At 40.5% G+C, this 21,108-nt stretch overlaps 3 protein-coding genes across 3 annotated transcripts; all 3 read left to right on the top strand.

The window, feature by feature from the left end:
• The first annotated feature begins 2,842 nt into the window (after positions 1 to 2,842).
• LOC137914923 (myelin-associated glycoprotein-like) lies at positions 2,843 to 5,856 on the top strand. The gene is made up of 4 exons (XM_068758414.1): positions 2,843 to 2,891; positions 2,966 to 3,325; positions 3,840 to 3,962; positions 5,852 to 5,856. The coding sequence occupies exons 1-4, from the start codon at positions 2,843 to 2,845 to the stop codon at positions 5,854 to 5,856; spliced, it is 537 nt and encodes a 178-aa protein (XP_068614515.1).
• A 5,953-nt stretch (positions 5,857 to 11,809) lies between these two features.
• Positions 11,810 to 15,725, top strand: si:dkey-238d18.4 (TBC1 domain family member 15). Its single transcript, XM_068758375.1, has 9 exons — positions 11,810 to 11,873; positions 11,973 to 12,091; positions 12,622 to 12,725; positions 13,639 to 13,706; positions 13,839 to 13,985; positions 14,316 to 14,406; positions 14,502 to 14,650; positions 14,747 to 14,888; positions 14,977 to 15,725. The coding sequence occupies exons 1-9, from the start codon at positions 11,810 to 11,812 to the stop codon at positions 15,143 to 15,145; spliced, it is 1,053 nt and encodes a 350-aa protein (XP_068614476.1). The 3' UTR covers positions 15,146 to 15,725.
• Positions 15,726 to 16,420: 695 nt separating this feature from the next.
• On the top strand, positions 16,421 to 20,700 carry LOC137911719 (heat shock cognate 71 kDa protein-like). The gene is made up of 9 exons (XM_068756103.1): positions 16,421 to 16,552; positions 17,556 to 17,760; positions 17,892 to 18,097; positions 18,351 to 18,503; positions 18,580 to 19,135; positions 19,290 to 19,492; positions 19,605 to 19,803; positions 19,939 to 20,171; positions 20,333 to 20,700. The coding sequence occupies exons 2-9, from the start codon at positions 17,556 to 17,558 to the stop codon at positions 20,525 to 20,527; spliced, it is 1,950 nt and encodes a 649-aa protein (XP_068612204.1). The 5' UTR covers positions 16,421 to 16,552; the 3' UTR covers positions 20,528 to 20,700.
• The last annotated feature ends 408 nt before the right edge of the window (positions 20,701 to 21,108 follow it).

Below are 21,108 nucleotides of genomic sequence, written 5' to 3'. Positions count from 1 at the left end.
TAGCCAATAGGCTAGTAATATTCGCCTTTGCGTCTTGTTCCATGCAATTTCTTGTTGCCTTTTTTCCACGTTAAATGATAGATAAGAGTAATGATTTTATATACAGGAAGAGCGCTATCTACTTCTCTGAAGTAAAATAGGGAGAATGGAAAACAATGTTTTTGTTATGAATGTCATAACTTGTTTTTTTTTTATTAATTTGAAATATTTTGATTTAACTGATGAAAAACAACATAAATGCAAATTCAGGTATGAGAATTTATACATGAATAATAAAACCTGCTTGAGAAAACAGTCACGATGTAGAATTTCTCTGACTTTGTCCTTGTGACATTAGTGCAGTGTAAATCAGCAGGAGGTGTGGTCAAAGGTTGTGACCTCCTCCCTTAGATGACGTGTGATTGTGTTAATGAGCTGCGCCTAATATGCATACTGAGGCTCTTGTGGGAAATACAGCACTATGTTTGGTGTTGTGGCGTTTTAATCTGCTCACCAAGACATTCACAGGATCAGAAGAGAAAAGACACAAACATCAGACGGTCATCAAGAACTAACTCCAGAAACGCATGCCTTCACACAGAACAACAGAAAACTGCACTGATAAATCTATGAGCATCAAAATCTACAATTATAATCCATCAGAGTTTAATGAGGGACATGTTCTGTCAGATAGTGTATATTACTCTCACAAACTGTCAACATGAAATAAGACACAATAAAGAAGTTACACTGTATATATCCTTATTGTACGTTACAAAGATGCTTTTCATAAAGCAACAAAGTTCAAATGTCCCACATCCTGAGGCAGAGTCAAACCCAGAACCTTCTTGCTGTGAGGCAGAAGCACCAACACGCTGCCTTATCAGGACCTGAAGCGTCTTAATATAAATGTAAATAGGAGAGTCTGAATGTTTTACTGGTGTGGCTCGCCTGATTCATGAGATTGTAATCAAATCTCTTCGAATCAGAATACTTTTATTGATCCCAGATTCTGCAACAATTTAATATTAAATACTTTTTACTCATGCTTTATATTATTCTGAGTGTGAGGGAGGAAACATAGATCAAATTCTGGCTTTCTTAGAGTTGATGTGTAATTAGGATTGAAGGAATTTCCCGGTGAGTGATTAACTAACTGAGAACACAGAATCACTGTAAGATCCACCAATCAGCAGTGGTAAGCCTGCATTGTTCCTGTCTTTAATCTCATCCTCAGATTAATTGCCCTATTGATGGCAGAATAGGGCAGGCCTGCAATCTGCCCTGTCCCGTGCTGAAAAGTGAGGGATCCTCTCATTTGAGGTTGGAACCAGCAGCGAGCCAGAACATCATTCTGATGTATAACAATAACCAGGTAAAAAAAATGGATTCTTTCTGCGTCTTGTGTTTACAGATCAGCAGGCTTTTCTTTTTGTTACATGTTTAGATGTCTTGATGTCTGATTCACAGATTTGCAAACTTCCAATTCAAGCACATTTCCTGTGATGGGTAACTCAGCATCCACCAGCTTCATCACTCCTCTTCCCAAGAAACTCTGTTGGGGTCACCAGAAAGAGGACACTGTCCAGCTGGAGGACAATTTGTCTAAGTACGAAGAGGATACCTGGGGAGTTAAAGTAAAGCAAAATGCATCTGTGAAAAAGGTCCGCATCCATCGCAGGATCCGTTACATCGACCTAACCACGCAGACGAGCAAGAAACTTCACCCATGCAACGGAGCAATGCTGAACCCTGCTTTTGTTGCAGATCAAGGACCGTGAATTTACTGAGGTCAATTCAGGACCTCAATGAAAGGAGCACAACAATTGTGACATTTGCAGAACTGGAAACATTTCCTGTTTCGCTGCAACATGAGAGGTCTGTCAGAGAGCGCCTCTGCTCGCTGCACGCTGCCGTTTGCGTGAATTCACCAAGAGGAAGTGAACTGAAGGTGTCAAAGGTCGCTTGCTTCTCTTATTCTTTTTCTTTTTTTTGCCGGTGTGATCTGGTCAAACAGGATTAAACATGCATATTTTTATATTATTGTTTATATTATATTAACAAGCATGCAAAACTCACACACAAGAGCTTCAACAGCTGTTAGCGTCAAAGCAGAAATAATCTTCTGTGAAATGATGCTGACAATGTGTTTTAAAGTCCTCTCTTTGATGCAAATATGATTTGTAACTATGATGTAAACAGTCTCGCTGTACAAATACATTTGCCCTTCCAGCACGCACTGTTTTTGGGTTTTGATTCTTTGCAAGGGATCTGTGGTTTTAATTGTGGGTTTAGTCACCGCCACTTCCTCCACCTCGAACTAATTCGTGTCTTCAGCTATAAATATGTAAGGGCGGCTGTTTGTCAGTATCGATGAGATGAGGGAGTGCATGTTTCATGAAATGGTTCAACATGAACAAATACTGAAACCCATTCCAAGTCACAGTTGTTAAATGATTCCAATGATTGACAAAGAAGGAAGTCAGAAGAACGTAGTAAATCCAACAGCTGACATTTTTCACTCTAAATTATATTTTGTTCATGACAGTAAAACCTAGAGAAACAAATTGCAGGGTGGGGGACAATGGCTTAATTAAAATATCATGGTTGAAATGGAGAGCACAAACCACATATACACAATTAATCTAAAACTATTTGCCTTATGAGGCAAAGCTCGTATTCTGTGTGCAACATTGTGGATGTATACCGTATTTAAAGTGAAGTGGAAACTCGATAAGTCATTTCACACTAGTAGGAAGTGACAGCTGCACGGTGCAAGCCTGGAAACGTTGATGGATGAGCCCCATCAGCAGCACCTAAAGTCCTAACTTTATTCTGTCAGGTCTGACAACGAGACGACGAGATGAACTCTTCAAAGTTGATCCTTTGTTTTCTGTGCTTTAGCCTGAAAGGTATGTCGAGTTATTCCCACTATACAGTAGATCATGACGTAAATGCACATTTCCTCTATGTTTTCTCTCTACAGTGACTCAAGCTGAAGCTTCTTCTTGGACAATTGAAATGCCGTCCTCAGTTGAAGGTCTTCTGGGATCTTGCGTGGTGATCCCCTGCTCGTTTGATTTTCCCCATTCGGACAGAAACGCCCAGTTCACTGGTTTGTGGATCGATGTGAAACACCACCTCGTATATCATCCAGTTGAGACTAAGATTTTGCAGCAGTATCGGAATCGGACAGGTCTGCTGGGCGACGTCAGGCAGAAGAGCTGCTCACTGAAGATCGATCCCCTTCAACCGAGGGATGGAGGACCGTTTCACTTCAGGGTGGAAATACCGGGTTACGACAACTATTCTTACAATGAGAAGGCAATCTATATCATACTGAAAAGTAAGTGATATAAATAACTTCAGCAGTTGACGTTAATGCCTATGTTTTCTTGGAATTCTCTTCTTTACATGAAGTTTGTTTAAAAAGTTTAAATAGCTTTGAATATAAATTCATTTTCAACCAATTTGCACAAATCCTATACGTGTTCAATCCATTGTTATGCAGATTTGAAATGAGAGTGAAAATCTTAGAATTTGTGATGTCACTATATTTCAAATTTAAATTGGATTAGTGGTGAATCCTTTGTGGAAAGCAAGTAAGTTAAGTTGTTGCACCGAAAGGAAGTGATCTTTTCTCACATCGCTATGTACATCTTCCTGTGCTGTGTTTTGGCTGCTTGTCCTTAGACACAATTTCAATTCAAGTGCTTTCAAATTGTTTTAAAAATAAAAATAAGCGTTTCACGATTTATTGCTCTCTGAACCACCCAAAAATGCGCCCTCAATTACTTGCAATACGATAACCTTGTGATCTTTGCGACTGACTTTCATGCTGTGTCCATGTGTTGTTACAGGTGAACTAAGGCCCATCACTTTCACTTTGAAAGACGTAATAGAGGGTCAACGTGCGTCTGCATCCTGCTCTGTGTCTCACACCTGCCCCACCTCTCCTCCTGCCATCACGTGGAGTCTCTCGGGTGAGACGCATTCCCAGTCACAGCAGCTTGAAGGTGGCCAGTGGCGAACGATGTCTGTCCTCAACTTTCACCCGACAAGAGCTGACGACAGCAAGGCCCTGCAATGCACCGTAACGTACAAGGGAGGATGGAACCAAAAGGCATTCAAGGTCGTCAAAGTCAAATGTATGTGTGCACGGCTGGTGGTGATACTGCAGATACTTAGAATATGTTCATCAGTCTTCCAGATAACACTTTACGATTCATTTTACACTGCTTCACAATGTAAAATACAATGATTGAAATTTGTGGTCAAAATATAATGTTTGATTTGCTCAAACATAAACGAGATAAGCATGAATTCACGTGTCACATAGTGACGCTTGGGGTTTTTTTTTTAGCCAACACACATTCAAACACAGCTTTCAAAACTTCTCCAAACAGATTCCAGACACTATCAGGGGATTTACAGTCATGGTTTACTCATCTGCAGCGGAAAAACAGCCTCATTCATAGTGACTCTGTTTGACCTGGTTGCTTTTGAGACAGAAAATTCTGTCTTGCTTTTGTTCATCTTATTTTTCACCACAGAAACAACGTGCTGAAAACATTTTGATTTTCCTTTCACCTTTCAACTAAGCTAGACACTGTTATTTAATTTCATTAAAACAACAAGTTTTCAGCATATTTGTTTGCACATAATAAAATATTATTTGCATGTCGGCCACCAGTATTTGGATGCTCAGGCCCTAAATATATACTTAAAGTAAAATCTAAGATTTAAATGATGTAATCATGCTGCAACCATCCATTGTCCTTTCAGATGCTCCTGAGATTAAAGCTGCATCTTCCTGCTCCACAAAAGCAAATATAACTGAATGTGTTTGTATTGTGGAATCCAACCCTCCCAGCACTGTCCACTTTATGCTTTATGGCAAAGTCCTGCTAAGCACCAAGGTAGAGAAACGTGACTCTGTTACCATGGGGACAATCAAGGTAGAGCTGGGATCCTATGAGTTCGTCCTCTGCGTCGCTAACAACACACAGGGCAAAACCAACCTCACTCTCTTTTTACCTATTAACAGTAAGCACGATTTTTAAATCTCCAAAATGCATGACGTACATAACATACACCTGAAGACTGCTGGCACAAATTGTATATTGGTAAAGAGCATGTTTTCTGTTTGTACAGGTAAGATGCCGAGCCTTTATATTATCATCATCACGGGTGGAGCGGGTCTGATTTTAATGCTTTTAATAGTAATGGGAATTGTTCAAAAATGGTAAGTTGCTGCAAATCTGAGCTCTGTGATTAATTTGAAAAAATCTTTTGAGCAGTAAAAAGTTATTTCCTTGTGTAGAGCAGCAATATGTCTAATAGTAAAAGCACATGGAATTGACTAGATAATTCATCCTGATATTTCTTTTTATATTTTGTTCATTTTGTGTCATAACATGTACATAATGCTCAGGTTTGCGGTTTAGAGAGTGAGTGTCCGTGATGTTAATAGCATCCTCAATTTAAATAGCATTATTCTGCCAGTAGGAGGAGATCTGGAGCCCCACCGACATCTCACATGAGCACCACTCGTGGAAACATACATCCAGAGCTCCCTCATCATGCTCAAAAAAGGTATCACTTATTTACACCATTGTAAATTTATGTTTGCTTGTCAAAGATGCATAATGCTGTGGGTCAGCGTGGTGAAAAAGAAAGCACCCCCCCACCATGTTTTCTTCTGATTTTATGTCCTTAGAAAAGACAAGCGCTATGAAGATAAGAATTGTGACCGCATTTATGCTAATTATCCTGCATATGGTAATATGGAGGTATGTAAAATAGTCTGTAATTATATTTTATGTCAAATCGCATCAAATTTTGTAACGTGCTGATCTTGTCTTCTACACAGTCTGACTGGGATGATGCAATATATTCCAATATTCCACATCGATGAATTTGCTGGAGGAGCAGATGCAGTCCCTCTACATCTTAATTTCTAACATTTTCCTTGGTTTGATCTTTTTTTATTACGCTTTTATTTTTATGATTATCATCTCCTGTAATTTCATGTATCAATGAACTTGTGCTTACATCCATTTGTTTCATGTTTGCTTCTCTGATTGTTTTAAAATCTTGGTTAAATTAAAAATAATACTGAATAAATCAACTTAAAATCCATATACTTGAAAGTATGCTTGTCAATGGAAAATCAGCAATCCAATAAAAATACACTGCACAAATTTAGTGTGTGTTTGAAATGCCATCCATTAGTAACAGTACAGCAAAAAGGTCTCAAACCAGTTTGTTTTGTACATATATGTGACTCCAAATACTTTTTTACAATAAGATTTAATATAAAATGTTTGCTAATGCAGTTCTTTTTAATTTAATGACACACTTCTCAGTATAACAATGCAATTCAACAGCATAACATACTAATACTTTTAAAATGACTAAAGTTAAAGTTGAAATTTGACATTGAAAATCCTAACAGACTTACCATTATAGAAGACTTACCATTATAGAATAATTGTTGTGATCACCTCTATGGTAATAATAGAAAGTAAAAAGCAATGCTGCACAAAAACATAGCATTTAATCCAGCCAAATTGAACTTTGGATCTAGTTTCTTTCCTGTTCTGGATGATCCATATTTGCATATATATGGTCGGCCTGATGCATCCTTTGGTCTGTCCAAATTGAAGAAGCCTGCAGAGAGACAATTTTTGTCACATTTAATGTTCAAGCAGAGTTTAAGACCTTTAATAACACTGTGGAGCAGTTGGTTTGTTTGCTTATTGCTTCTCTGTTGCATGATTACAACATTACAGCTTCCAAACTTCAAAATCAACCTTACAAATGTTTTGAACGGTGCAAGAAAGAATGTGTTTCTTTTATTATCAAACGCCACAGAGCACTTTTGATTAGGGTACTACTCAGTATTGCACCTCTAAGTTGATGTAAACAGGCTCATCAATTTCCTTCAGCTCACAAAGTTTCTTGTTGCCCTGTTGTGCAAAACACGCTTCTCTGAAAAAACAAAACAAAGAAGACCCGTTTGGAATCAGACATAATGAACAGCAGATCAGAAACGTCCTTATTTCAGCAAGTGGTCTGCAGTTATCTTCTAGTCCAGAGTCAAAGCATCCCTCTTTAGTCTTCAAGTGTCTATTATTATTAAATACTGAGCTATTAGAATTTTAACTGTATTTTTAACTTTTCTCATATATACATATATGACTGTATTTGGTAATAATATTTATTCATCTTCATGTCCGCTGTATCCTTCATGCAGGTCATGGGTGTTGCTGTCCCAGCTTTTCTACAGGCCAGAGGTGGGGTACACCCCGGAAGCGTCGCCAGTGCATCACAGGGCCACACAAAGGAAAAACAACCACTCATAGCTATGGGCAATTTCGGTGTGCCCAATTCACTTAAAGCACTATACCTACTAAACCACTGTGCTGCCTTAATAATCATATCTGAATTCCAATCTGATGCAGACATGGAGCATCATCGTGACACAAACCTCTTGACTTGGTTTGATGACCCCCTGCTAAAATTTGCATAATATCCAGATTCCTTCCTGGCAGAAGACTTCGACCTGTGCAAAGACGTTTATTAGTTTGGGATGTGTTAACAAGCGTGACTATAAAATAGAATTCCCTCTTTTTCTATTGCATAATTGGCTTCCAAATTTCAAAATCGTGCATAAATGTCTTGGAATGAGTTTCGAGATACAAACAAAGCTCATTTTTGAGTAGAGAGTTACAAAAACATCTGCACAAGATTCATGAGTCAGAAGCGTAACATTTGCTGCTCACGAGAAACACAGAAAATTTGAGCCAAGTGTGAACTTACCTTTTTTTCTTTATACAAAAGGCAATTCCAACGAAAAGTAAAACAATCAACAGAAGTGATGCGACTGGTGCAAAGATAACTGTATGTGTTGTAATCCTCTGACTCAGAGTTCCTGTGAAGAAAAATCACGATTGCTGTTAGAGTCGATCTCTGAAGCACAGATTAGTTCAACACAGGTCTGAAACAGTATAAATGTTAAACTTACTTGTACTTGTTTCGTAGCTGGGTGATGGGTCACTTGTATTGTCTAAGAAAAACAATAATAATTTAGTACCGGTACATTACATTCAGGTACTGTGGAAATAGAAATGATATGATTTAGAATGACAATAAATAATGAAATGGATTGTACCTGGTTTAATAGTAACTTGTGTAGCACCTGGCCATATGAGAGAAACACATTCATGTATACTGTTTTTGACGTATAAATATGAATACAATTGTTTTAGTAAAACTCTTACCAAGCACAGAAATAGAAACGGATTTCTTTCTGAAGCTGTACTGATCACCATTGGCAATGACTCTCATGTACAGATTTGGTTCATTCTCCATGATATTTTGGATCATGAGAGAGCAGCTTCCTGCCGCTGCGTTTCCTGTGAGCTTGGTCTTTCCTCTGTACTTTCCGAGCACAAATGTATTATTCGGGTGAAAGATGAATGCATTTTTGTCATTGTCGTTGATGTGAAAGTTGCTCCTCTCAGGCTTTTTCCAAAACACTTGAACGTCTTCGGTGTGATGCTCGGGCGGGTAGGTAAAAGTACATGGAATGGTCACATCTGAGCCCAGTGTGGTGAAAAGGTTTCTGGGTACATTTATATCCCATTGTTGACCTGCGTCAAAGCCAAATCAGAAGTCATGCCTATTAAAGGCCACGCGTCACAAAAAGCAAGTACAATAAGTACATCAACTTAATATGTTGCCCACCTTTTGAATTTGAGGCCAGAATCAATGTGACACTAAAATGAAAGAGGCCTGGGAACTTCATCTGATCATAAGAGACATTATTTTGTTAACCAGCATTCAATAATAGCATTCATTTAATTTACAGCAAAGCTGCTATGACGTTTTGACATTTATTGCATAGAGTAAATACTCACTCTGTGAAGAACCCTGAAGATGTTGTCGAGCTTTATAAATTTACACCAATACATAAAGGAACATAAAAAAACTTTAGGGTGTGTTTCCTGTTGCTCTGCTGTGGAGAAATGACGAAAAGGAGAACTGAGCTGAAAGTAATCCTTGACCAAACCATGACTTTAATGGTTTAAGGAGATGAATGCATGAATGTTTGCAACATGAAGTTAGGCTGCATGGTAATATTCATTTGAATCATGTATTTCTACACAACTCTTCGTAAAAAAACAAACATCTTAGAACTGTGGAGATCACAGGATACGGCAGCAATATGTTTGTAACCTGCATGTCACGTAGCCTCACGCAGTAAGTGCAACATTTCACACCGAAAGAGAGTTTAGTCATTCATTTTATCAACGCTTTCTATCAGCCTATCATGAAATTGATATCAGACAATTTATGTACGAAGGACTTTCAACGGAAACAAGACCGCAAGGGCTTTTTTGAAATGCTCCTCTTAGACAGGATGTTTGACTTTATTTGTACTGTAATACATGCTACTGTGTGACTGTACTTGTACTCTAACATTCTATCTAATAAATATATTCATTCATTCATTCACAACTTTCAAAATACGTAGTATGCAAAAAAAGAAACAGAACAAACAAACCAGCATGGGTGATCAGAATACAGTGATGTACTGGTATGCATAATTCTACTTCTATTATTAAATTCTGCTAAGAATTCGTTTCAATTAATTTTAATGCAGAAACCACATATTTTTTTTAAATACCGTCGGAAATGGGAAAAAATGAATAGGTTAATATAATAATTTTTATTCCAATAAAAGTTTGTGTTTCGGTCGTGACAAATTTTAGGAAAGGAAAAATATTTTGGAAAAGTTAGAAAATACAATGTGAAAGTTGACTGTTCACATATTATATACGTGCCCCTAAGATGTTGTGCAACATAAATACGGTAAAAGTTTTTCCTAAATAACATAAACAATTTCACAAAAATTCCAACTCTGAATTTGAACCAATTCGGTAGAATGGCCCATATATGAATGAGAATGGTGTCCTTGTGTAATACAATGATGGGACTCTGTGGGGTGGGATTGGGGCTCATTTCCTCGCAGCTCCTCTTGATCCAATCCCCCCCCCCCCCCCCCACCACCACCGGGGGTATTTTAGGTGCTCGACGCTGTCCAGCGTTAACCACCAGGTGGAGTAAAACCTGCGCGCAAACTGGATGAGAACTTTGGCGCTCCGGTCTCCACCTGGAATGTAGGCCAGCCTCGGATCTCAAGGTGCTGCTGTCATGTGACCGCCATATAACGAGAGAGAATCAAAGGGATTGGCGTCTCTAACATTTGCTAATCTTTACTTCTTCAGTCCCACTGGAAGGAGTCACTCCCGGCTGCATGACTCCCGGTCAGCCCCCACAGGAGCTGGGAGGCTTCGGGGTTAGTCGTTTATAGAGGGGAGGGTATAGTTTATTGCGTGCAGCACTGAGGCGCGTCGCTTCATATATTGCCGCAGATGGAAGGGCATGATAACGGGAGTCCACGGCGGACAGCGGGAGCAGGAACGATCTCCCGGAGGAGAGGAACGGCGCTCAGCGCTCCTGCTCAGCCCGCCGGTCGCCTCACCTTACCGGGGGTCATGGATGCGGAGGGGAGGGTCGACGAGTCGAGGCTGAGGATGCACATACTCAAAAACGGTAAAGAGCCGCGTGCAGATAAACATGCGCCCCCATGCGTGCAGAGTGTTTCCCTAAATACGTCATCTTTGCCGTGACGCAATAATTGTTTGCTTTCAGCATGAGGTGAAAGGTATTGGTAATCAGTAACTCAGTTTAACCGATTATTCCAAAGTAAGTCTCAGAGTCAACCAATGGCCAATGAGAAATGTAATCTCAATCTGTAATCTTTTTATCCAGTGAGATTAACATGTTAATTTATGTTACCACGTTATAACAGTTGAAATAGTTTAACAATGTTGTCTCGATAAAGAAAAGCGTCATCATTTTGAACAAAAACATTTAAAGGTTTAAAGGATCACAACATATTAGTTTTCGCTGACTTTGTTCTCGTCATATTTTCATCAATTAAATATGCCCGTGATGCCTTGAGAAATAAAGCCCAGCATAGACTTGCAGCGGGATAAATTCTTCAAGAATGGTTGCTCTGATCATCCTTGTGCAGATCAGATCATGCGCACTGTTCAGTCAAGTGATGCTATGCTTTAGGACACACATCACAGATAGGCTATTCTCTAAAATTACTCATTCCTTTGCACATGATAGGACCCCCCCCCCCCCCCAAGCAAAGAACTCCAGCATGACCTTTATGAACAGATACCATTTAGAGATTTCCAAAAGGTCGAATGAAATCATTTGACATCCAGTCAGACAACAACATTTGATAAAGGATGTTAACCTGAGGAAAATGTTTTTTATAGTTGAACATCAGAAAGGTTTTAGCGGCACATTGGACTTGGAACAATCAGCACAGCGTTGAAAGGAAACCTCCCTTTGATTATGCAGACAATGAAAAGGAATGTGAACTCCCGCTCATGGCGGTGGCCCCTGGACCCTAATGCACATTCCATCAGTGCAAACATTGCAAATACAGATTATAGAACCTGCAGAGCAAAACATTACATAACACCTCAGATCCCCTCTAATCCCACTGAAAGCATGAGAAAGGTAAACCGAATTTGGATGTATTATTTAATCAGTGTCAACACAATCAACCCCTTAGAAAATCCTCTTTTGAAATGATCATCAGTGTTCAATTCCTCCAGGTGTCGTGTCCCCCTCTGAGCGTGCCATGGTATGGCGTTTCCTGTTTGGCATGTACCCCTGCAGCTCAACTACTTTAGAGCGCCCTCTGCTGCTGGAGCAGTTGGTGGTACGTTACCTGGTAATGAAGAGAAAATGGCAGCAGTTTCTCCCCTCCTCTGTACGGATCCAGCTCAATGGCACAGACGGTAAAGCCCAAACATGCGCCAGCTTATTTGCAATGAAGGCAAGTCGTGTTCCCTTCGCTCCACTTTCTCCTTTTGCCTTTGACCCTATGACCTTTCCAGCTGAGTTGGTGGCAGCAGTCAGATTCTTTGACCAGAGGCAGGCAGACGTTCAGCAGCAGACCCAGGACCAGCCAGAAGAGGTCAGGGAGAGACTGGCTTTTTTGGAGCTTCAGGCACAGGTTGACACAAAGTTTCATCTATGTTAATACCAATCCATGTATTTAAACAATGTAATTGATCCCATATTATGTGTCCTTTATTTGTTCTATTCAATGCAATGCTGCTTTTTACATTTCTGTATTTCTTTTGAAAATATGTTGCCTGACTTTTTTTGGAGGAAAAGTAAAGGTCAACTGTTTAAAGTGGGCAGAGTGAAATATCGTATAGAACAGAATCTCATTATGTGTAAATGATGTATATGCAGATATTTCGCCTCTATGCTGTTTGCACTTCTGCCAAGAAGTTGTGTTCTTTCAATAAATGTGTGCATGCACACACACACACTGATAGTTATCTTGCAAATTTTGCAGAATTGCACTCTGCAGACTATTTACACTCGTTTACATCCGGTTAATATCCTTCCTGTCACCATGCCCATTTCTACTGTGAGAGCAAGATTGAATTGAGATTAAACTGTGAACAAATGCAGGGTGATTAGTATGGTACAATCAATAGTAGACAAATATATATGTTTCTCTTCTTTCATCAGATATTGTTTGAGCGGGTCAGATTGGATCAAGAGGAGCTGCGAGAAGCCATACGAATCATTGACAAGGATGTGCCACGAACAAACAGAGACCTGAACTATTACCAGTGAGCCAACACATATTTTTTCAGTTGCTAATCCTTGAATTTAATGTGGGAGTAAGGATCTAGATATTTCTTTTTAAGTTCTTCTTTCCGCATACCGCAGTTGACCCTGTAAGAAAAGCAAAAAGGACCTGTGGAAAGTCAGCTTTATTTTGTTATCAGTAACTCAGAGGCTTAATTGATAAGATTGCATCACTGTTTTGGCTCACTATGACCTGGCGTCTCATCTGGGGTGTACCCCCCCCCCCCCCCTTAGTCAGCTGGGATAAGATCTAGTATCCTGTCTCAGATCCCGTGGCCCGAAAGGCGGATAAAGCGGCTGCAAATGAGACGAATGAGGTCGTCATGTCTACAAGAAAATGGTTGGATGGATGAATGGTTTCATTGTTTTAATATTTACGGGACACGAGGAGTCCTGTCATGGCATTGAACAGCATGTGAACTTTTTTACCCAAGCAGGTCGTTCATGCTTTTTTTTTTTTTAAGGATTAGCCTGTGAACTTTGTCATTTGTTGATATTAATTTCAGTTCTAAGATTATTTATACCAGCTATTTACAGGACAATAACATAATAATAAAAAAAGACTTTTATTTTATAAATATAGTGTGTAGCTGTGAGTTATTAAGGAAGAAAAAAAGTGGGTTTCAGTTTCCTTCTCAAACAAAGAAGAAGAAGAAAAACAAAACAAACCGGATCTGGAGCCACCAGGAAATTTGCCTCCTTTCTTTCTGGGCTTCAGAACCAGTCGGGCTGCTTTTTTAAAGACAAGCATGCTGCTATGCTGAAACAACACACATGAAATGAGAGTAACTTCCTCATAACAAAAATGTCTTTGTCATTTCTAAAATTCAATCTCGAGATGTTTTCAGGAATTCTGCTTCATGTACAATAATAATAATTTCTGCGTCTCTCCAGAGGTGAAGGCTCCGGCAATCTGTTGGTGTTGAGAGATATCCTCATCACGTATGCTGCTTTTCATCCAGGTAAACATGAAGAATTCATATTGATTGGGTCAGATAGAAATGGAGGCTGTTTCCCTTTCCACTGACACTCCTGCCCGGTTTGTGTTTTGCATTGTTTGTTTATGCACCATTTTCCTTTTATTGTTGATCCAGAGGTTAGTTATGCCCAAGGAATGAATGACCTGTGCAGTCGGTTCCTTGAGGTTCTCGACTCTGAGGTTGACACTTTCTGGAGTTTCTCCTGCTTCATGGAGAAATTCTCCAAAGACTTCAGGGAAGACGGTCTGCACAGAAAAATAGGTGAGAGTGCCAATAAGAAATGCAACTTCATATTTCCTACATGTTCTGTTTCTGTTTGTGTTATGAAATGTGTTTCCAAATGTGATTACAAAAAAAAGAAGTGGGACATCTAGTGGTGAGACAAGGATATTGAAAACCTATCTCAGAACATTAATATAATCAGTTCTAATTTAATATACCAGTGGAATAAAATTGCATTATAGTGGGTTGCAGACAAAACAATGACTACAAATAAAATTGGACCACGGAAAACTGCTGCAAGAAAGCACAGGATGTATTACATTATTGATACTGATGTACACGCATTTGAAAGAGTTTCGTGCCTTTCAGAGTTGGAGGCAGCCCTGCTGAAGGAATTGGACCCTCAGCTTTGTGCTCATTTGGTCACAGATGGCATGGAGAGTCTTACTTTTTGTCACAGGTAAAAGAGTATAAATCTGTGGTTCCATCCTGTGTATTTTCTCTCTATTCCACATGGACAGTTTGTGTTTTTACATCCAGTGTCTGTCCTCTCAGGTGGCTGCTGCTGGGTTTCCAGAGAGAGTTTGAGCACAGTGAAGCATTACGTTTGTTTGAGATCCTGAGTTGTGACCACCTGGAGCTTATCTCCCAGCAAGTAAAGCATGCCCATTACATGGAAAGGCTGGCACGAACAGCTGACACAGGTTAAGTTCCTCACTCAAGGAATAAGCAAGAACAAATATGGAGGGATGGTTGCCTCTGATAAATATCAGATTTCTCTTTTCCCCTAATCATTTCAGAGGATAGCTCAGAGTCAGAGCTGCAGAGCATTAACACTGACTTCACCTTCGAGCTCTTCATTTGTGCAGCCATCCTGATAGAGAACAGAAACGCTCTGCTGCAATGCAGCAATGACGTGCAACTCCTCCTGTTTGCTAGCAGGTTAGTGTGCATCATAAGGATTTCATCACAAGCACAGGATTGTGTTTATAAATGAGTGTGTCGGCTAACCGCTTTCCCTTCTGTGCAGTCTGCAGAGAACGCTGGATCTGAACAGCATACTGAAGAATGCTGAGCATCATTTGTACAACTACTGCAAGCGCTGTGTATCGGACTATGTGAATGAGCACCGCATAACGCACAAGAGCAAAGGAGAGGACTTTCTTTATCAGCTCCGTGGGTTACTTGTTTTAAAGTGATAACTATAGTATTGAAATACATGAGGTCATATACTCTTACTAAACTAGACATATCATTTTTAACAGAGATCATGCTCTGTGTTTGGAGTTTTAATGGGGATAAAACTCTGGTGCACTGATAACTGATAACCTTAAATGTGATCCACTGATGCTGTTAATCGTAAATGTGTTGTGTTTATTGTATGAACCTTGCCCAACACCATCTGTGTGTGACTCACCTCAGTCACTTTCTTGAATTTGGGCCATGCCGGCTCAAACAAGTGCTAACTATTGTTTTTTCTGGATTATGCAATATTCAACTGGTAGAAAAAAAGCCAACTACTTGATGGGCGTGTGTGAACGTTAAGATCTAGTGTGTTGCAACAGGTGGTGTCAGCAGCAAACTGCAGTGATATTTAATGCCAGATGGCCTATGTGTCAGAGAGGCCTATGCAACAGGAGTAGAGGCCCAGTTTTTTTATAGGTCTGGCCGGGGATCATGCAGTAAAAGAAAGAACAGCTTCCTGTTCAGATGTGTCTTAGATAATGAAACACAATGTAAGCGTCCTGAAAAACGGTACCTCAATAAAAACTACAGAAGAAAGTCACAAGAAAAACAAAGAAAGTATCTGAAAAATGTGCAACATTTATTCTCCACTCCACTCGTGCATTTAGTTAATATACTATATAGGCCATCGGGGCACCAGTCAGCAGGCTACATTAATACCAGCTTTCACCCTCACACACACTGATTTAGTTCAAGGGCATTCCAACATGTGGACAAGAGGAGCTGCAGATCAAATCGAACTCTGCTGTTAATGAATAGCCGGCCTTACCTCTGGTGCCAGCACTACCCAAAACACATCACTGTTAACAATTAGTATTTCTAAAGTGAGCTGCTCATGTTGCATATCTATTATTACTGCTACACCAAAAAAGGCAGAGACTTGCAATATGTGTGTAAAGGACACACACATTATTCTATGATTTCAGAAATCTAAGGCCATCATGATGAGTTATGAAGTACTTTGATAAAAGTTAATCTGTAACACTGTGAACATGAGCCATCATATTCCTGACAGGGCAATGCCCGCATGAAAACAGATTTAAGGTTAAATCAAAGACCTATTAGTACACATTGAAATTTTACTTCTAATCGAGGGCAACAGGGAAACAACAGAACACTTTATTTCAAGGAAATCCAGACAGTGAGTAGTGACACGAGTCTCGAACTTTCCTGAGTGGAGTCACTTGACACCCTGATGGGCTCTGCCTGCTCTATATACGCAGGGGAGCAGAGACAGTCGTCCTCTTAGTCCGCCTGCCGTGAGAGGGAAAGGAGTGCTGGAGAGGAGCTTGGTGCGCTCGGCAAAAAGTGCCATTCAGAACTCAGTAAACCGTCAAGTGTTGAACGTCTGACGCCACAAGGTAACGCCTTCTAGAAACCTTACCTCATTGTCTGTCTTGCTTGCTGCTTTAAAAGCCTTTCCATATCTGAGATCTACCCCCCACCCAAAAAAAAATGAGGTCTGCGTTGATTCGGTCAAACAATGTTGTGACAGGCCAAAGCGAATGACCAACAGATTGACTGTCAGGATAACAAAATGTTTCTTTGATTTCTTTGAAAAACATTATTTAATGATTCATTTCCATGTAACTGCAGTGGAACGTGATCTTGTCTCTGCAGGATTGCATCAAAGAGAAACTTTCCTACGTGTTTTCTTTAAAACAAGCCACGCTTTTGTGACGAGCGTAGGCCAAGCAATGAGGCAGTCGCATTTTGTCAGCACTTTCTGCTCAGTGTAGCACAACAACAGTGTAAAGTGATTAGTCAGGGATCTGCTGTTGAAACAGGTCTGGGGTTATAGGCAAACGCCTTCACACAGAAATCATGTCAATATCCTGTCAGTGCAGTTTTGTGCTGCAAAATGTAATTGCTTGAGCTCTTCTATGCCTCTAAAATGTTTATTTCCTGGATCAGTCAGCTGGTGTCGCCACACAAAAGAGGCTTTTGCTAAATTCATCACAATTCAAGGATGTTTGCTGCCACATTTCAGCCGTGCCGATCTTTGTGTTAATTGCCCTCCTCTGCTTTAATATGAGCAACATGTGCTTTTGTTACTGGTTACTGACAATTGATCCCTTAATACCATACATTGCCATTTACACAGGCTGATACTTTTTATAGTGGCTGTAAACTATTTAGAGTCAGCTGTCAGAAAATAGACGGTGCTCCGATGAGACTCGGCTGAGGCTCTTGTGACTGTGCGAATCTGGATTCATCTAAAGACCTGGGACAAATATGTCATATCTGTAACTGAATGAATACAAATCCTGTGGTTAGCGATGATTACATGTATAAATCTGTCCAAAAATAAAAAGGGCTGCCATTTCCAACATGTTATTATGAGTCATTTTTCTTCTCCCTAAGATGTCTAAAGGACCTGCAGTAGGGATTGATCTGGGCACCACATACTCCTGTGTTGGGATCTTCCAGCATGGCAAAGTGGAAATCATTGCCAATGATCAAGGAAACAGGACCACACCCAGCTATGTGGCCTTCACAGACACTGAGAGGCTTATTGGGGATGCGGCCAAGAACCAGGTGGCCATGAACCCAACCAACACAGTATTTGGTAAGACTGCTACATCCAACAATCATCCAACCTAATCTAATCAATGTGTGGATAACTCTGTCGAGAAAAAAAAAAAACTCCATTAATTTCACTGTGCATGACTCAAACTGTTTCTAATAATTCTCTGTTAGATGCTAAGCGTCTGATTGGTCGTAAGTTTGAGGATGCCGTGGTGCAGTCAGACCTGAAGTACTGGCCCTTCAAGGTGGTGAACGACTCATCCAAACCCAAGGTGGAGGTTGAATACAAGGGCGAGATCAAGACATTCTATGCTGAGGAGATTTCCTCGATGGTACTCGTCAAGATGAAGGAAATATCTGAGGCGTATCTTGGCAAGGTAGATCTAAAAAGAAAAAAAAAAGTGTTTAACGCAACGCTGAAAATAGATAGAGTGTGGTTTTGCAGCAAAATGGCAGGGCAGATAAGCTTCAAGATTCTCTTGTATTTTCACTCTTGCAAGATAGCAAGAAAAGCCTGCAACTGCTAACCACAGCTTCTCAGTTTTGCAAAGTGTTGACAAGGCACGTTTCGTAACATAATTTGAACCCTCAAATCCTGTTTATTAACTGAAAGTCTTAATCTCTTTATAGCAAGTGACCAATGCCGTTATCACAGTTCCCGCCTACTTTAATGACTCCCAGCGCCAAGCTACCAAAGATGCTGGAACTATTTCTGGACTTAATGTGTTGCGCATCATCAATGAACCCACTGCTGCAGCCATTGCATATGGCCTCGACAAAAAGGTTAAAAATTAACAAAATTATAAAATTTTTTACCGGCAAATGAATTATTCACATTATTAATTCTTCTTTATTTTAGGTTGGCGGTGAACGTAACGTCCTTATATTTGATCTTGGAGGGGGCACTTTTGATGTGTCAATTCTGACTATTGAGGATGGCATATTTGAAGTCAAGTCCACAGCTGGTGACACTCACCTGGGTGGTGAAGACTTTGACAACCGCATGGTTACCCATTTCATTGCTGAGTTCAAGCGCAAGTTCAAAAAAGAAATCAACAACAACAAGCGGGCCGTGCGTCGTTTACGCACGGCCTGCGAGCGTGCCAAGCGCACCCTCTCCAGCAGCACCCAGGCCAGCATTGAGATCGACTCCCTCTATGAAGGAATCGATTTCTACACTTCTGTCACCAGAGCTCGTTTTGAAGAGCTCAATGCAGACTTGTTCCGTGGAACCCTCGAACCTGTGGAGAAAGCCCTTAGGGATGCCAAGATGGACAAGTCCCAGATCCATGACATTGTCCTGGTGGGGGGTTCCACACGTATTCCCAAGATACAAAAACTGCTGCAGGATTTCTTCAACGGTCGTGACCTCAACAAGAGCATAAACCCTGATGAGGCTGTGGCCTATGGTGCAGGTTGGTATCTTTGCACCATTTAGGTTTACAGTCCTTTGTAAATAATCTTGCAATTTAATTAGAAACTGTCAACAGTTTCAAACAAATAGGTTGTCCATGCATATGGTGAGTTTTGCTCATGGCCTTGGTTTCACCTCCTGGAAACTCTTCACAGCTGTGCAGGCGGCAATCCTTGCTGGTGATAAGTCTGAGAATGTGCAAGACCTTCTCCTGCTGGATGTCACCCCCCTTTCCCTGGGAATTGAGACTGCTGGAGGAGTCATGACTGTGCTTATCAAAAGGAACACCACAATTCCCACCAAGCAAACCCAGACCTTTACCACCTATTCAGACAACCAACCCGGTGTGCTCATTCAGGTGATATGACCTTGAAGCAAAGTTTTATGCAAACAGCAGGTGCATCAACATTGGCTTTTAAAATTTTAATTGCTATTGCAATTGATCGAATCTGATTGGCAATTGCGTACAGGTTTTTGAAGGCGAGAGAGCCATGACGAAGGACAACAACATCCTGGGAAAGTTTGAGCTGATTGGTATCCCACCTGCTCCCAGAGGAGTTCCTCAGATTGAAGTTACCTTTGACATCGATGCCAATGGCATTCTCAATGTATCTGCGGTGGACAAAAGCACTGGAAAGGAGAACAAGATCACCATCACCAATGACAAAGGTGGATGACCACATTAAATACTTCTTCAATTGAGATCAATACAAATCTAACATTGCTCAGGAGCCGCACTTTACAAGAAGAGTGAAACTTAACGTTAAACAGGAGTTATAGAGCATTTTGCTTTCCATCCAATAGGTCGGCTGAGCAAGGAGGACATTGAAAAGATGGTGCAGGAGGCAGAGCAGTTCAGGGCTGAGGATGAGCTGCAGCGAGATAAGGTCACAGCCAAGAACTCCCTCGAATCCCTGGCCTTCAACATGAAGAGCACTGTGGAGGACGAGAAGCTCCAAGACAAGATCAGTCCCGAGGACAAAAAGACTATCGTAGACAAATGCAATGAAGTCATCGCCTGGCTGGACAGGAACCAGGTAGGAAGCGATTGAACAGTTGAATATTGAACAACAGTGATTAATGATAAAGGCTCTTTGGCCCACATTGGGAAAGCAGAGACGTATTTCACATTTCTATGTTCACATTAAAGAAAGAAATCCTGTCTCAACATCATGTCTTTGTTCTGTATGTTACCCAGACGGCAGAGAAGGAAGAGTACGAACACCAGCAGAAGGAACTGGAGAAGGTGTGCAACCCTATAATGTCAACGCTATACCAGGGTGGAATGCCAGGAGGAATGCCAGGAGGAATGCCAGGAGGAATGCCTGGTGGCTTCCCTGGTGGAGCTGGAGGCGGCGCCTCCTCTGGTCCAACTATCGAGGAAGTTGACTGAAGGGTCTACTGGCCTTGCAGATCCCAGTATATGCTTAATGTCTGAAAGCTCTCTTTTAGCCAAAATTCTTCTTAGCTCTCTCTCTCTCTCTCTCTCTCTCTCTCTCTCTCTCTCTATCGCTCTCTCGCTCTCTCTGATTTCTATAAATGAATCAATAAAGTTAAGCAATGGGATTCTGATTTGTCCTGGGTTTTTTTTCTTATGATTATAGTTTATATTTTTTAAACACTGTGTGTAAAATAGGAATGCACTGAGACACACAACATGCAGCTGGTGAAATGTTTTCTATGAACAGAAGAGGTTTTAGACTTATATTTCCTTCCTGTTTTAAGGGAGTGTCATAGTTATCAGTATTTGTATGAGGTGTAAAAGTACGTAAACTCCAAGCAAGGGCAAAATCATCTTAACATAATGGCTGTTTTGCCATTACTTAATTCCTCTTCAGAGTAACAACAAGCAGCGTTTCAGCTGCTTACGAGTGGAATAATTCAACATTTTATTAGCTCACGGCCGCGAGCTGTTTATACAGGATCAGGATAAACATAAGCGTCGGGCCAAGAGTTTTAACACTTCAGTTTTAC

Source organism: Brachionichthys hirsutus, chromosome 3, assembly GCF_040956055.1.
Source record: "Brachionichthys hirsutus isolate HB-005 chromosome 3, CSIRO-AGI_Bhir_v1, whole genome shotgun sequence".
NCBI classification, from domain to species: Eukaryota; Metazoa; Chordata; class Actinopteri; order Lophiiformes; family Brachionichthyidae; genus Brachionichthys; species Brachionichthys hirsutus.
This window is presented reverse-complemented; position numbering and strand designations above follow the sequence as displayed.

What these genes read in the sequence shown, in the direction of transcription:
- LOC137914923 (XM_068758414.1), top strand. Translation starts at nt 2,843, where the DNA reads ATGAACTCTTCAAAGTTGATCCTTTGTTTTCTGTGCTTTAGCCTGAAA. An exon ending in TCTGTGCTTTAGCCTGAAAG is followed by an intron (nt 2,892 to 2,965) that starts GTATGTCGAGTT and finishes TTCTCTCTACAG; the next exon opens with TGACTCAAGCTGAAGCTTCT. An exon ending in AATCTATATCATACTGAAAA is followed by an intron (nt 3,326 to 3,839) that starts GTAAGTGATATA and finishes GTGTTGTTACAG; the next exon opens with GTGAACTAAGGCCCATCACT.
- si:dkey-238d18.4 (XM_068758375.1), top strand. Translation starts at nt 11,810, where the DNA reads ATGAAGAGAAAATGGCAGCAGTTTCTCCCCTCCTCTGTACGGATCCAG. An exon ending in TTTTGGAGCTTCAGGCACAG is followed by an intron (nt 12,092 to 12,621) that starts GTTGACACAAAG and finishes TTCTTTCATCAG; the next exon opens with ATATTGTTTGAGCGGGTCAG. An exon ending in AGAGACCTGAACTATTACCA is followed by an intron (nt 12,726 to 13,638) that starts GTGAGCCAACAC and finishes GCGTCTCTCCAG; the next exon opens with AGGTGAAGGCTCCGGCAATC.
- LOC137911719 (XM_068756103.1), top strand. Translation starts at nt 17,556, where the DNA reads ATGTCTAAAGGACCTGCAGTAGGGATTGATCTGGGCACCACATACTCC. An exon ending in GGCTGTGGCCTATGGTGCAG is followed by an intron (nt 19,136 to 19,289) that starts GTTGGTATCTTT and finishes AACTCTTCACAG; the next exon opens with CTGTGCAGGCGGCAATCCTT. An exon ending in CCTGGCTGGACAGGAACCAG is followed by an intron (nt 20,172 to 20,332) that starts GTAGGAAGCGAT and finishes TATGTTACCCAG; the next exon opens with ACGGCAGAGAAGGAAGAGTA.